The sequence below is a fragment of the Acomys minous genome (genome assembly GCF_964271855.1).
Source record: "Acomys minous genome assembly, chromosome: 3".
NCBI classification, from domain to species: domain Eukaryota; kingdom Metazoa; phylum Chordata; class Mammalia; order Rodentia; family Muridae; genus Acomys; species Acomys minous.
In genome coordinates this window covers 132,722,190-132,737,902 of record NC_140485.1, presented here as the reverse complement: position 1 = coordinate 132,737,902, position 15,713 = coordinate 132,722,190, and the positions used below count along the sequence as shown (strand labels likewise).

Here is a 15,713-nt window from a genome sequence, read left to right as displayed (position 1 = left end):
AGAGTCCTGAAAAATCAGTCCACCAACTCCAAATTTTCATTTAAGACACAATGTAAACATTTCAGTTCCCACTGCTAGCCATGGTAAATTTTAAAGAAAGGTAAAGTTACTTCATTTGTAGTATGTCCAGCTAACATTTCATTGACAACTCACAGGTCAGGCAGTTAATTCTAAAAGATCTCTGAGGTCTTTCCAGACTTAAATATTTTTTTTCTCTATTTTGTTGGATTTTTTTGTTTGTTTGTTTGCTTTGTTTTTTAGAAAGAGAAATACAGTTTCTTTCATTCTTTTTTATTAGTTCCTTGAGAATTTCATGTAGTATATATTGAATGACTAAGTATGTTTTTCCAAAATTTCAAAAGTGTGGTCAACAAGATGTTTCAGTAAGCAAAGCCTCTTGTTATTGAAGCTGGCAGCTAGAATTTGATCCAGATTCCTAAGTCAGAAGGAGAGAGCTTAAAGGCAGTTGTTCTCTGACTTTACAGGCATTCAGTGGCATGTGTACACAACACACACACACACACACACACACACACACACACACACACACAAGAAAATTTAATTCCAAAAGCAAATTCTGCATTCGGTGGCATGTTTCTTTCCTAAATCATTTTAAATGCCGGTTACAGGAAGCCGTAACAAAGTTGGAAAAGCTGGTTCGCCTTCACCAAGAGTATCAGCGAGACCTGAAGGCATTTGAAAATTGGCTGGGGCAGGAACAAGAGAAACTTGACCGATGCTTGGCTCTGGAGGGTGACACCCGTGCCCATGAGACAACACTGCGAGATCTTCAGGTAATTCTGTCAGGAACCAAAGGGTTCCTTTCTATGAAAAATAAGTTATTGTTTCAAGTGACAGGAAGTTAATGTGACCTCCTGCAGAGAGCTGGTACACATTCAGTTAAGGTAAGACTTGATCTGGAACATTCACACTCCCATCCCTTGTTAGGCAATTGAAACCAACAAAACCAGCCCTTGGAGGCCTCCTTCTGCTGCCAGGGTGGCCTCTGATCAGAGTGGCTACTGATCTAGGGCGTGGTGTTGGCTGCCTCTCTATTGCTCTCAGTGAAGACTAAAACAGCAGGAGCCAACAAAACACACTCAGCTCTGAGGGATAGCATGATCTGTAGGCCCCTGGCTTCAAGCAAAACCTTTTGTGTGGGGCAGTGGCGGCACACATCTTCAGTCCCAGCACTCGGGAGGCAGAGACAGGCAGATCACCGTGTGTTCGAGGCCAGCCTGGTCTATAAAGTGAGTCCAGCGCAGCCAAGGCTACACAGAGAAACCCTGTCTCGGAGGAAAAACAACAAACAAACAAACAAACAAACAAAAACTCTTGCACTCCTGAGAGTGTGGGGCTTGCCTTGGAATTCTAGAAGATGAGATCATAGTAGTTAGACGTGTGAATGCTCTGGACATGAGCCACAGCAGAGGGCAAAATGTCAGACAGAGTGGATACAGATACAGTGGTCATAGCTCACATCCATGCTCACTCACCCGGTCACTCGGTACCTAACGCAAAGCAGGTACTTTCCAAGCTTCAGCACGTAAGAAGGGCTTGGCCATTAATTTCAGCTGTTGAGGAATTTGCAATTTCGTGAGGAAAAGGAACCCATGAGTACATTATTGTGAGCGGTGAGGTAAAGACAGTAACACTGGCACGAGGGATCTTACGGCAGCTCTGACCCCTCAGTCATTCATACCCACAGTTAGGGAGGGGTTGGGAGGTCTCCCGGAAAAGGCTACTAGGAACACACAGCAAAGAATTGGAAAAGGCTGAGAAGACCATTCCCATGTCCCACTAGGGAGTGTACTAGAACTCCTTAACATATGGCTAAACCCAAACAGGCTTGGTTAAGAGTAGCAAACTGTCCCAACAGCTAGGATGAGATAGGAGAAGCAAGGACTCTCATGATTATCCCTGGTGTACACAACCCCTGACTTTGTGCTGAGTTTGAGGAAGTGTGGTGTAAGGACAGGTGAGCAGGCTGGGCGTTAGGAATCTCAGACTCCAGTTCGCCATGGGGCCGGCTTCCAGGTGACTTCAGACACTACACTCTCCCACTCAGTTCCCGCCACACAGCTGTGACCGCTGAACGAAAGGAAACTCTATCTTACTTAAATGTCTGACCTAGTCACAAGATAAATACATACTGGAAGTTACACAAGTCACAATGTCATTAGGTGACTTAAGGGTCTCATCTCCTGCATTATAATAATATGTGTCTTGATCCATGAGACCATACAGGCGTGTGTGTGTGTGTGTGTGTGTGTGTGTGTGTGTGTGTGTGTGTGTATGTGTGTGTGTGCATACACATGTGTGTACATGGGCATGTTATCATTGTTTAAGACGGGGACCTGGTATACAGCCCAGACTAGCCTTGAACTCAGGATATTCCTACCTCAGTCTCTGGAATGCAGGCACTACAGGCAGGCTTCCCACACCCAACAGCTGTTACCATTTGCTTGAGAGCAACTGGCTTTGTTTATTTTACATCGCTCTCTTCCCACTGCAGTCCAGACACCCCGAAAAGCCAACGCTGAGCTCTTTAAGCTACCATGGAGGGAGCCAGCAAGTTCCTGCCTAGAGGTTTCTCTCTATTTGGTCAGAAGACTCTATCTCACTTTAGTCAGATTAGCATGGCTCCAGGTGAACTCCACTCCAGGTGAACTCCAGGCCTTTGACACCCATTCTTCTACACTGCCTGACTTGAGTCTGCACAAATGCTGAAGAGGAAGGAGGTGGCGGGGCCAGGAAACAGTGGCGAAGCACCGTAACTCCCTGCTACCCCACAGGCCTGCTCTAGGATTCTGACGTATTCTCACAATGTTCAGTGGTGTGCGACTCTGCTACTAGGTGATATCAGATACAAGACAGGCTCTCTGATGCCATGCAGTTACTGTGAGGTTAGATAAAAATAAGAAACCTTAAGCAATTGATCCAGTCATAAAGCAATTAAATACTAGACACTAATTAAATATTAGACATATCATGGTTCTGTGGACCATAGGCACCAATTACTTTACATAAGCTGAGGGTCTAATCTGATTCACAGAACATATATCCATAGTTATGAATCAAATGATGCTGCTTTGCCTTTGGCATAAACACTTTATATACTGAGATAGATGAAAATTTATCTGGTAGAATGGTACTTTACATGATAGATAAAACTATTTCTAGAAAACATGAGGGAGGAGATAAATGAAGAAGACTGGGCTGGAGAGATGGCTCAGTGGTTAAGCACTGGCTGCTGCTCTCCTACAGGACCCAGGTTCAGTTCCCAGCACCCACACGGCAGCTCACAGCTGTCTGTGACTCTACTTCCAGGGGACCCAAGACGGTCACACAGACACACACATGGACAAAACAGCAGTGCACGTAAATTAAAAATAAATAAACAAACCAACAAACAGGCTGGGCATGGTGGCACAAGCCTTTAATCCTAGTATTCAGGGAGGCAGAGACAGAAAAATCTCTATGAGTTCCAGGCTATTCCAGTCTACAAAGTGAGTGCAGGACATCCAGGGCTGCTCTGTACACACAAAAAAACTGTCTCAAAAAAAAAAAAAAAAAAAAGAAAAGAAAAAGAAAAGAAAGAAAGAAAAGAAAAGAAAGAAGATTAATAAATTAGAATAGTAGGTATCAGTTAATTACAGCCTATGGCCACAATGTCTGTGCATTAACATTTAGAATTTTGGACTTACCAAGATAGGAAAGATGCTTTCTTTAAGGCTGCCAAATACAAATAGCCAAAACACTGTGAATGTAACATATATATAATTCCTGATTGTTTCATGGTTCTTCTTGTGGTAGGTAGTTTATTGTATATATATATATATATGTGTGTGTGTGTGTGTGTGTGTGTGTGTGTGTGTGTGTGTGTGTGTGTAATAATATAAAGGCCTATATAAAAAATTTAATAAAAAATTTTTTAAAAATTAAATAAAAAATTTTTTAAAAATTAAAGTTTTATTGGCACACAGTCACACTCTTTGATACTGTCTGTGGCTTAATGACATACTCACAGGATTAAGTAATGGTAGGCCAACCCAAAGACCTACAAAACCTACAGTATTTATTACAGGAAGAATATGCAAACAAATTAAGGAAATTTTACAAGACATCACCTTGAAAAAACTTTAGGAATTTTGAAATAAAGCTTTTGTGTTTGTGTGATTAGTATGTAAATTTGTATTGTCTTGTTTCCTGTGCACACAAGTACACAACATACAAGCTAACATTGCCGTTGCACGTAACGAAGGTGCTGCGTAACTTTGTAGCATGTGAGAGCTCTGAATCTTTCTGTAAAAGCCACCAAATGCTCACCATCTCAAACAGTCGTAGGCCACAGGGTAGACTTCTCTTTTAGGGCCAGGATTAGGACAGTGTCACTTGATAGCTCAGGGTGGCCTTCAACTTGACATATATCGTAAGTTGCTCAAAGATTGGTGATTCTCCTGCCTCCGTCTCTTCTGAATACTGGCCTCACAGATGTACACTGTCGCACGAGTTTTGTTCTATTGGTTTTTCGTTTGTTTGTATGATACTAGGGATGGAAAACCAGGGCCTTTGCATGCTGAGCAAGCAAAACAGCCATCCATGTTACTACATCCTGAATGAACGTGTTGCTGCCTTTAACGTTCATGGTGGGGCTTTTATATGGTTATTTTTATTGTAGATAATTATCATTCAACAATATGGATTTATTTTTTTATGACTAGAGTTTAAAGTCTATAATGTCATTTTGCCAGAGTATTTAAGGATATGGTGTTTCTGTAAGAGGCAATACATGCTAATTAAGGTATGTTGATGCTCAGCTCTTTAGAGTGAATCTTCGAGGCTTATACTGTGGTCTAGGGATCTATTTGTACTTGGGAGCAGCTAGTAGGCTGTGCAGTGATTCAGCCTCCCAGGTCTAGATTCCTACAAGGGGCACTGGTCCAAATTTTCTGGGTCACCATATTCCCTAGAGTAGGCACTATTTTTTAACTCTATTTTACTTGAGGTTGCTTAATGCCTCTACCACCCTTCCAAACCCCCCACCCCCACCCTAAGTAGGAAAGAAAGATTAGAAGTGACAAGGGACATAGACCTATTTAGACTTAGTTCCAGCTGGTTAGGGCCATTGGGTTCTTTGGGAAAATACCAATGTCATCAGGACATCCAGCAGTCCAGCAAAAAGCAAACCAGCAGCCGCCTTCTTCCTCTGTCACCTAGAAGCCCTCCCCAAGTCCTCAGAATTAAACTCTCTCCAGCTGGCAAAGACCATGCCCTTTGTGAGGCTGTAACCAGCTTTGGCTAAACTAAGGCAGTCCCATATCTCACACTTCAGATTAAAACAAAAATATTTACATAACATAATTGAGTTGTTAAATAAACCAAAACTTCCACTGCACCCTAGAACATACACCTGGAAGAGGTCTCCCACCCCTTGACACATAAGGATCCACACTTCCATTTTCAGCAGCATTTGTAGCCCGTAGTTAATGCCTAGGCCACCAGCCTTTCCATGCTGTGTAAGATGCTTCTGGGCTGTAATAAGGCTAGGTTATTGCTTTAAGCAATAATGCTTTTGCCTACAAGCTGAAAAAAAAATCAAATTTCAGAAACCTAATTGGGAAATTAATTGTTCTTTGAATTGGGAATTTTCAGGATCTTTCTCCAGATTTAGGAAGGCAGTGTTTGGTGTTAGGTATGTGTTTTTCTTCAATAGGGCAAAATGAAATCACTTTTGTCTAGTGTGGGCCACAGGCTGGCCCAGCTGGCTTAGCTGAGACATGCTGACTGGTATGGCGTATGGTATGAGAGAGACCTGATGACCGTTCGCTTTCTCCTGCAGGAGCTTCAAGTGCACTGTGCCGAGGGTCAGGCGCTGCTGAACTCAGCCCTTCACACCAGGGAGGATGTGATCCCATCAGGCAGCCCCCAGGCAGAGGACCGCGTGTTGGAGTCTCTCCGTCAGGACTGGCAGGCTTACCAGCACAGACTGACTGAGACCCGGACGCAGTTCAACAACGTTGTGAACAAACTCAGGCTGATGGAGCAGAAGTTCCAGCAAGTTGATGAATGGCTCAAGAGAATGGAGGAGAAAATTAGTGTCAGAAGCGAATGCCAAAGTAGCCGATCCACCAAGGAGACCCAGTTGCTTCAGATGAAGGTGCAGCTCTGGGGAATCCCTGAGCCTTGTCAAAGCAACTACCTTGCGTAGTTCATAGTTCATTTCATGAAAAAAATTCAGGAACTGTCTGTCTAAGGCGGGTGTCTTCCAGGCTCTAACTCTGCTTATTGAGAACATTTAAAATAAATGAAATGGGTCTCTCTTTTTTTCAACAATTACTTCTTAGGCTCGTCTTTAACTGAGTATGGTTTAATGCCGGGCCTGAGAGCAGGTAAAAGTGCTTGTTGCCCGTCCCTGAGTTTGGTCCCCAGGACCCATGCTGGAAGGACAGACCACCTTAAAGTTTTCCTCTGACCTCCACACTTCATGGAAGCACACACACATTAGTAACCCATTTTTAAAATAAAAAAAAAGAATACAGTTTTGTGAAACTACTGTATTTAATTCTCATGTCTGTTGCTGTACTTTTATAAATATATGTAAATGACAATCTTTCACAATTATGTTTTGATATGAAAGGCTTTTAACATAGTCCCTTAGGCTAATAACTCATAACTAGTTCTTTTCTAATTTTTAGTTCCTTGCACATCCAAAATGATACGTAGGCCTTGACAATTAGTTTCCATTATTCATTTCAGCACTTTAAAATCAACTAAACTGCAAGGGAAGCATTTGAAGCATTTGAAAGGCATTTGAACCAAAGTATAAAATACAGAGGAAAGTACGCAAAGTCATAAGTATACAGTTGCTACCACATGACTTTTCACAACGATTATGTTTTATTATACTTTCAAAATAAATGCAGAATAAGCGCATTCACAAGCACGTGCAGAAGTCGTGTCCTCTTCAGAAGATACAGCCAGTATCTGTCGTATTTGAGACTGTCCAGGGGTGAGCTCCTTTCTCTCTGTCCCTGATGTCATTTCAGAAGTGGCATGAAGACCTGTCGGCTCACAGGGATGAAGTGGAGGAGGTGGGGACCAGAGCACAGGAGCTCCTGGATGAGGGCCGTGTGAGCAGCAGGATGGGCTGCCAGGCCACCCAGCTGACATCCCGGTACCAGGCCCTGCTGCTCCAAGTGCTGGTGAGCTGCCCCCTCCCCTCCCCGACTGCTTACCAGGACCAGCTGGCACGGGGATCCTACGTGGTCTTTCCAGCTCCATCCACTGGAGATGTCAGTGGTCCATAGTGGCCCTGGCCCCAGGGCTTTCGCCCCTGGTTCAGTCTGCTCTTTGCTTTCACAGGAGCAAATAAAATTCTTAGAAGAAGAAATCCAGTGTCTAGAGGAGACAGAGTCATCCCTCAGTTCCTACTCAGATTGGTATGGCTCCACTCACAAGAATTTCAAGAATGTGGCTACCGAAATTGATCAAGTCAATGAGGCGATGATGGGCAAAAAGCTGAAGACGTTGGAGGTAGACATGCACCCTCTTGGCTCGTCTCCTCCCTCCCTCCTCCTCTCACGATCCTCTCCCTGTGACTAATGACCTTCAGCTCATCATTTTAATCCAAATGTGGTATTAATTACATACACACACACACACACACACACACACACACACACACACACACAGCAATGCCAAAGCCGATTCCACTCATGTGTGGTGTCTGGTCATCTGAAATGGCCTCTGTGCAGCTTCCCTCCAGGCCTTAATTAGACAAAGCCTGGCGGTTAGATCTTAAAACCCATCCTAAGTTCTCACCTTGGTGCATTCACAGTAAACAAAACCTTTTGGGGGTTTGCTGTGGGTAAAAGACACGTTGGGTTCTATTTGAAGACTCTGATTTGGAAATGACGTATTGTTCAATACTTAAATCCTCTGTTGAACTGAAGAAGGGAGCTTCAGGTTCCTTGATAGGTCAGCCTAGAAGTAGGCTTCAAACGCTTCAAGGAAGTACAGGATGACTCCAAATAGAACCGGAAAACCTCCGAACAGGGAGTAAGGTCCACTCTGTATCGCTTAACGCTTTCCCTCCGTGCTGGCAGGTTTTATGTCAGCTTGACACAGGCTGAAGTTACCTCAGTGGAGAGAACCTCTACGGAGAAAATCACAGGATCAGGCTGTAGGCTAGCCTGTGGGGCATTTTCTAAATTAGTGATTGACAGGCGAGAGCCCAGCCCATTGTGGGCGGTGCCATCCCTTGGGCTGGTAGTTCTGAGCGCTATAAGAAAGTAGGCGGGGCATCAGTTGCTGCACCCAGATCCTTCCCCTCAAGGCTTTCAGTGATGACCTGTGTATGGAACTGTGGGTGAAATAACCCCCTTTCCCCCTCAAGGTGCTTTTGGTCATGGGGTCCCAGCACAGCAATGGTAACCCAGTCTCTTCCTCAGGTTTTACTGAAAGACATGGAGAAGGGCCACAGTTTGCTGAAATCAGCTCGGGAGAAAGGAGAGAGGGCTGTGAAATTCCTGGAGGAGAGCGAGGCTGAGGCACTGAGGAAGGAGATCCACGGCCACATGGAGCAGATGAAGAACTTGACTGGCACCATCCGGAAGGAGCACATGAGCCTGGAGAAGGGCCTTCACCTAGCCAAAGAGTTCTCAGACAAGTGCAAAGCGCTGACCCGGTGGATGGCGGAATACCAGGACGTCCTGCACACGCCCGAAGAACCCAAAATGGAGCTGTATGAGAAAAAGGCGCAGCTATCCAAATACAAGGTAGTAGTGCCTTGCTGCCCGCTGGCGCATGCGTGTGGAAGCCTGGGAGAGACGTCCTGTCACTCCTAGCGCTCTTAAGTATACCCCTCTGTGCCCTTCTGCTTGCTGCTGACCCATGCAGCTGTGTGGCTAAATGTGCTGCGTTGTCATTGTCCTTTTTCATTAAGGACTACTATGCAAAAATTGATCTACTCAAGCAATGGATCGTCCCAACAGTGCTCAGTCCCAACCCGAGAGCCTCGCGTGGCTGAAGGCAGCCGTGAATGGGGCCCACCCCAAAATCATAAGCTTAAAAACATTATGAGATTTTTGCAGGGTTTTTTTTTTCCTGTAACCAGACTGCACGATGCAAAAAGTGTGACCTTGGTTGTTTGCAACACACGTAGCCCATGTGGTCACTTCTGTTCATTTTTTGCTTCACCAGTCCCAGACTCTGACTTAATAGCAAATTGCAATTGAGATGGCACAGTTAAAGACAATGACTTCTAATTGACCAATTATAGGTAAAAACCAGAGAATTTCGTTCCTGAAGGAACAGTAGCATTCTCTAGAGATACAGAAGATATGTAAAAAGGTAGAGAAAATTATTTATTTTACCTGTTCAGACTTTCAACATAATCATCAAAGTTTACATGTGATGTATTGTCATGAATGGCCTACACATTTCTTCCCACCTGGAAATCTTGGCATAGAAGGACACACACACACACACACACACACACACACACACACACACAAACACACACACACACACACACACACACACACACACACACACACACACTATATTTATTTAGTCATGGCCCAGTGCCTTGACAGAGTTGTAGGCCATGTGGATTTGAAATGGCCAAGAAGGTATAGCAATAGTCTTTAAGGACAGTATGCCAGCTCACTCCAAACTGCTTCTAAGGAAGCTTGTGGTATTTCTAGCTACTATGTGTACCTGCCCCCCTCTCTCCACCAGGCCTGGCAGCTTGTCAGTGAAGATGCTCTCACAAGAATCACTTCCTCACCTCCCCCAATTCCCACCAAATTCCCAGTACCATTACATATGTTTTGAGCCTGTCTCAGCTCTACCCAAGGCCACCTTTAACTCAGGGTGCCGCAGAGTTCGTGACTACCAAAGTGATAGACAGTCCTTCACTCTGCTTTTTGTTGACATTTGTCTCTGCTGAATGTAAAGAAAGGGAGGCAGAAAATATGAGCTGTGTTCAATTTAGCTAAATGAAATTTTTTCTCTACTTTCTTCTCTGCTATGAGAGGCCATTTTATGTGCATCTTTCCTCTGTGTAATATTTGAAAACAGCACTAGCTATACTCTCTCTTTAATGCTTGGCGCTTATTGATTCAGTAAATATTTGCCAGATCCTTCTCTGAGGCCGGTGGTGCCACAGGCCCCTGTATATTTTCTTCTAATTCACACAGATGAGATGGTTGTTCCCCTCTTTTTGTCTCTGTGATTCTAGTCACTACAACAAATGGTGCTGTCCCACGAGCCATCCGTGACCTCAGTGCGGGAAAAGGGCGAGGCACTTCTGGAACTGGTACAGGATCAGGTGTTAAAGGACAAGATACAAAAGCTTCAAAATGACTTCCAGGACCTCTGCAGCATAGGAAAGGTGAGGAGAGGGCCACACTGTGAGCGCTGACTCCCCAGAACCGAGCCTGCCTCCTTCCTCCGTGCCGTAGACTTGAGGACTGCCACGGGTCAGAGGCACATGGAACAGCATGATAGCTGGGTTTTTTTTTTTTCATTCCCGATGATAATTTTCTATGTAATTAATTTCTTATTAGCTGCTGGGGATGGAGCTTGTGCCTTTGGCTGTATTACCCATATGCTCTACCCCTGAACTGCACCCCAGCCCCATCCTGGTAGTTTTCTGATACAATTCACTCTGCCTAGCTTATGAGTTACCCTAGCTATTTTCACACATAACAGAATTTTGAGTAGGTTTTGGGCTCAAAAGTCAACTCGGACAAACACCTGGTTTTTGCAGGAGCGTGTCCTCAGTCTGGAAGCAAAAGTCAGAGACCATGAAGACTACAACACTGAACTCCAAGAGGTAGAAAAGTGGCTGCTGCAGATGTCCAGCCGCCTGGTGGCACCTGACCTTTTGGAGACAAGCAGTCTAGAGACCATTACCCAGCAGCTCGCCCATCACAAGGTACAGCTAATCTTACCACAGAGTGGTTTTGTCTTCCCTGGAGCTGTGTGTGAGTGTGTATGTGTGTGTGTGTGTGTGTGTGTGTGTGTGTGTGTGTGTGTGTGTGTGTTCAAGTGCAGCTGTGAATAATGACAGCTTCATGAACCTGGTGTGAGTCTTAAGTACAGCTGACAATTGAGGATTGTCTTAGTTAGGCTTTTATTGCTGTGAAGAGACACCATGGCTTACAGTTTCAGAGGCTTAGCCCATTATCATCCTAGTGGGGAGCACGGCGGAGTGCAGGCAGCCATGGTGCTGGAGATGGAGGTGAGAGCTCTACAGTCTTGACCAGCAGGCAGCAGCAGGAGACTGTGTGTCACACTGGGCAGAGCTTGAGCATAGAAACCTCAAAGCCGGTACCCACAGTCACACGCTTCCTCCAATAAGGCCACGCTCCCTAATAGTGGCACTCTCCATGGGCCAAGCATTAATGCACAAGACCGATGGGGGCCATTCTTGTTCAAACTGTCAAAAGAGCCATTGCACTTGACACTTGGGAGGATAAAGAATACACAAGTCTCAATATAGCCACATACCTGTCCTAGCAGGGACATGAGCCTCTGGGGCATGGTTTGTCCTACTCCCATCTCACCTTATAACTGTGCTGAAAATCATAGGGAATGCAATCTCATGATCCACAAAGAACAACCCTGAGAACAGATCTTCTTTGTAGGTCTGTGTTCTTAGTAACTCTATGGCCTGGTGACACATGGCCTGTGGATCGCTTTATGGGATGAGGTGCCATGATCTTGATGAGAAATCATTTATCGATACTTTATGGGGCGCCATGAATGCAATAAGCCTCTTTGTCAGAGGAAAAATTTCACCTCACAAAAAGGAATCGAAACTAATAACCTTTGACCAGACTCTCCTGGACATGCCTGACGTCTTTTGATCCTGGAAGCTAAGCAGGCTCGAGTATGCTCAGTACTTGGGTGGGAGATGAGCAACTCTTGTGCTGATATTTTCTGTCAGGCCCCCAAAATGGATTGTTCTATTTTGTATCCTATTGTTATGATAAACACTATGACCAAAAGTGAGTTGGGGAGGAAAGGATTTACTTCACCTCACAGCTTATGGTCCATCATGAGGACGAGGCAGGCGGGAGTTCAATGCAGGAACAGAAGCAGAGAGCATGGAGGGACGCTGCCTACTGGCTTGCTCTCTATGGCTTGCTCGGTTGCTTTCTTACATAACTCAGGACCAACTGTCCAAGAGTGGCCCCACCGACAGTGTGCTGGGCCCCGGCACATCAATCATTAATCAAGAAAATGCTTTACAGACTGGCCCAGGGACCAGCTTCATAGTCATTTCTCTCAGTTGATGTTCCTTCTTCTTAGATGACCCTAGCTGGTGTCATGTTGACAAAAGACTAACCAGTAAATATCCTAATCCAGTAGATAGTCCTTCCCTGTAGTAACAGCAGGGTGTGGTTTCTGCCTCCCCCTCCCCCTCTCCTTCCCCTCCCCCTAGCTCTCCTTTCCCTTGCTTGTCTCCTTCCCCCTCCCCCTCTCCCTCCCAGGATATGATATTTCTGTTCCAAGCTGTACAAAAGTGATTTCCAATTAGGCTTCATGTCCTCTAACCCAACCCTACCATAAAAGGAGAGCTCAGCGTTGCTGAAGTTCCACCCGTGGTTCCTTTATGTAGAGATGTATCTCCCCCAGCATCCTTGCGTTGGGATGTGTCGTTTGTGATTAGCTTTGTGTAGCCTGTACTAACTCAAGGCTGATTTGACAAGCTTCCTTCTTGCTCCCTGAACAACCTGCGAGCAAACTCACTGCATAATATATGTGAGAGCAGTGGTGGGAGCTGAAGTCCAGAAGGAAGTGTCCCAAAATGGGAAGCTTGGCTGTTGACTACTGAGTTACTTTGATAAGAGACCTCTCTGTGCTTTAGCCCCTCAGCTGCGAAACAGTGGCGCCCCATGCCTATTAGCACTTATTTCTAATTTCCAGGCTACAGCAGGCAATTAACTGAAAACATGATAGTTATTTTTATTCATATAAATGTTAGAGTAGTGAGTAAATCAAATAGTAATTATATCGTCTAAGGCAAAATCCATTCCTATGTTATAACACAGACTTGTCACATAGATTGACATCTTGTAGCTTGGCTGTATTACCATAGCAGACACCTTTCTGACACCAGCTCTGAACACACTGTAGTCTTAAGGTCACTTCACTGTCATGTGGCTGATGCACAACTCATGCACTCTACCCATTGGTGGCTTCCTGAAATACGCATTTGTTTTTTTGTTTTGGTTTGGTTTGGTTTTACTTAATGCATAACCTAGATAAATTGCAAACGTCTTTTAAAAGGTTTGTTATACAATAGAACTAGACATTAACCTTGATGCAACAACCAAGAGGTTATTTCAAGCTGAGAATGGAATCCTGAGTGTTGTCTATCTTCTTCTTCTTCTTTTCCTTCTCCTTCTCCTTCTCCTCCTCCTCCTCCTCCTCCTCCTCCTCCTCCTCCTCCTTCTTCTTTCTTCTTCTTTTTCCCTGCAGGCAATGATGGAAGAAATAGCAGGTTTTGAAGACCGCTTGGACAACCTTAAAACAAAAGGTGACACTTTGATTGGCCAGTGCCCGGACCACCTGCAGGCAAAGCAGAAACAGAGTGTACAAGCTCACCTCCAGGGCACAAGGGACAGTTATTCTGCGGTCTGCAGCACGGCCCAGAGGGTGAGTGCTCTAGAGTGTCCCATGCAGTGATGGGCTGAAGAGGAAGGCCAGTTTTTCATAAATAGGACGGATGCCCAAATCTGTGGGGTAGCTTTGGGGTTTTGCCAGACAGAAAGTAAGAAGATGGAGTTCACACAAAGCAAATGTGTCAGGCATCTGCTCCATCCAGACTGAATGTAGACATTAGTTCCATCCAATCCTTTAGACCGAGAATTGATTAAGAAAGTATATTAGGCTCAGATGTGGCTCCCTTGGTAGAGTGCATGTCTAGCATGCACAGAGCCCTGAGTTCACCCTCAGCACATGTAAGCCAAGAGTAGCGCCATATGTCTATAATCCTAGAGCTACGGAACTAGAGTCCACATGGCCTGAAAGTCATAGCCGTATTTTGAGTCCCGAGTTAGCCTGGTAGATGTGATAACCCTGTCTCAAAAAAAAAAAAAAAAAAAAGTTAGAAATTGTTTGCTAAATTGGGTGTGATGGCTCATGCCTATAACCTCTGTCCTTCGAAGACATAGGCAGGACGGTTGGCATGAGTTCAAGGCTGCAAAGGGAGCCTGTCCAATTGGGAGTAATGTCTTCTTACCCTGTCTCAAAGCAAGCAAAAGGAAAAGTTATATTACGTTTTTATTTATTTATATGGCATCAAAACTCTTCTATCATTTGCCACTTATTCTGTAACATTAAAATACATGCATTTTATCCCCCTCCCCCCATTAATTGTTTAATACCATGAAGGCTGGTTTCTATTTTAGCTCAATATTTTTTGGGCACTTGTATAAAATTTGAAAAAGTAGATTAAGTCCATGTCAGTTTTGAATTGTACTTTAATGGGTGAATTTCCACAAAAACTACATTCTCAATGTCATAGAAATAAATCTCAATAAATAAGAATTGTTCTTTAAATAAAAACTAGTATTGTAAGCAAGGTGATTTCTATTGTTGTAGGTTTTGGGTTTTGTTATTTTCACTTTTGGACATTTTGTTGTTGTTGGTGGGGGAGTTTTATTTTGATTGTTTGTTGTTTGAGACAGGGTCTTGCTGCATGATGCTGGCTGACACAGAACTCACTATGTAGGCCAGGCTAGCCTCCAACTCACAAAGATCCGCCTGCCTTTGCCTCCAGAGTGCTGGAAGTAAAGGTATGTGCCACCACACCCAGCTATTGTAGAATTTTTTAAATGATGCCCGATGTTTCTGTCTGTTTTTAAGAGATTCTATTGTGTTTTCATTATTAGGCTGGCCAGGAGGAGCTAATGAGATACCCTGGAAATGAGAGAGTGATCTGTATTTGTAATGAGAGAAAATTAAATAAATTATAGATATTACTTGATTCCTTAGTCTTGAAAAATTCGCCTTGAAAACATACTTTTTTTTTCTTTCAAAACGAAGATTACTAAGTTACACTGGCCAGCCTTGAGCTCATTTTATTGACCAAGGTAGCCAAGTTGGTCAAGTTGTTGAAAATGAATTAATTAAGTAGCCATATCAGGGGGGAAAAATATATGAATGAGTCCCAATTGTGATTCTTTTTATAAAATTTTTAGACTTATTTTATGTGTATGAGTGTTTTGCCTGAATGTATGTATCTTAGCAAGAGTTTCTGTTGCTGTGAAGAGACACCACAACCAAGGCAATTAAAAAAATATTTATTATTTTTATTATTATGTATATCATTCTCTGCCTGCATGTACACCTGCAGGCCAGAAGAGGGCATCAGATCACATTTTAGATGGTCATGGTCCACCATGTGGTTGCTCAGAATTGAATTTAGAACGTTGGAAAACCAGTCAGTGCTCTTAACCAGATGGATCTCTGAGCCATCTCTTCAGCCCCCACAGCAATTTTTATAAAAGAATTAGGGCTGGCTACAGTTTCAGAGGTTTAGTCCATCATCATCATAGCATGGCAGTGTGCAGGCAGACGTGGTGCTGAGGGAGCAAAGAGTTCTACATCTTAATCCTCGGGCAGCAGAAAGGGACTGAGTGTGTTCCACACTGGGAAGATCTTGAGCATAAGATACCTCAAAGCCCGCCCAC

At 44.1% G+C, this 15,713-nt stretch overlaps 1 protein-coding gene across 18 annotated transcripts in view; it reads left to right on the top strand.

The window, feature by feature from the left end:
* The window catches only part of SYNE1 (spectrin repeat containing nuclear envelope protein 1), a 463,289-nt gene that overhangs the window by 247,599 nt on the left and 199,977 nt on the right, over positions 1 to 15,713 (top strand). For all 18 annotated transcript variants that reach the window (XM_084774487.1, XM_084774489.1, XM_084774503.1 and 15 more), the window contains 8 exons: positions 630 to 794; positions 5,843 to 6,160; positions 7,050 to 7,205; positions 7,366 to 7,536; positions 8,454 to 8,780; positions 10,247 to 10,399; positions 10,778 to 10,945; positions 13,498 to 13,674. In XM_084774487.1, the coding sequence (XP_084630613.1) occupies positions 630 to 794; positions 5,843 to 6,160; positions 7,050 to 7,205; positions 7,366 to 7,536; positions 8,454 to 8,780; positions 10,247 to 10,399; positions 10,778 to 10,945; positions 13,498 to 13,674 (1,635 nt within the window). The remainder of the gene's footprint in view (positions 1 to 629; positions 795 to 5,842; positions 6,161 to 7,049; positions 7,206 to 7,365; positions 7,537 to 8,453; positions 8,781 to 10,246; positions 10,400 to 10,777; positions 10,946 to 13,497; positions 13,675 to 15,713) is intronic.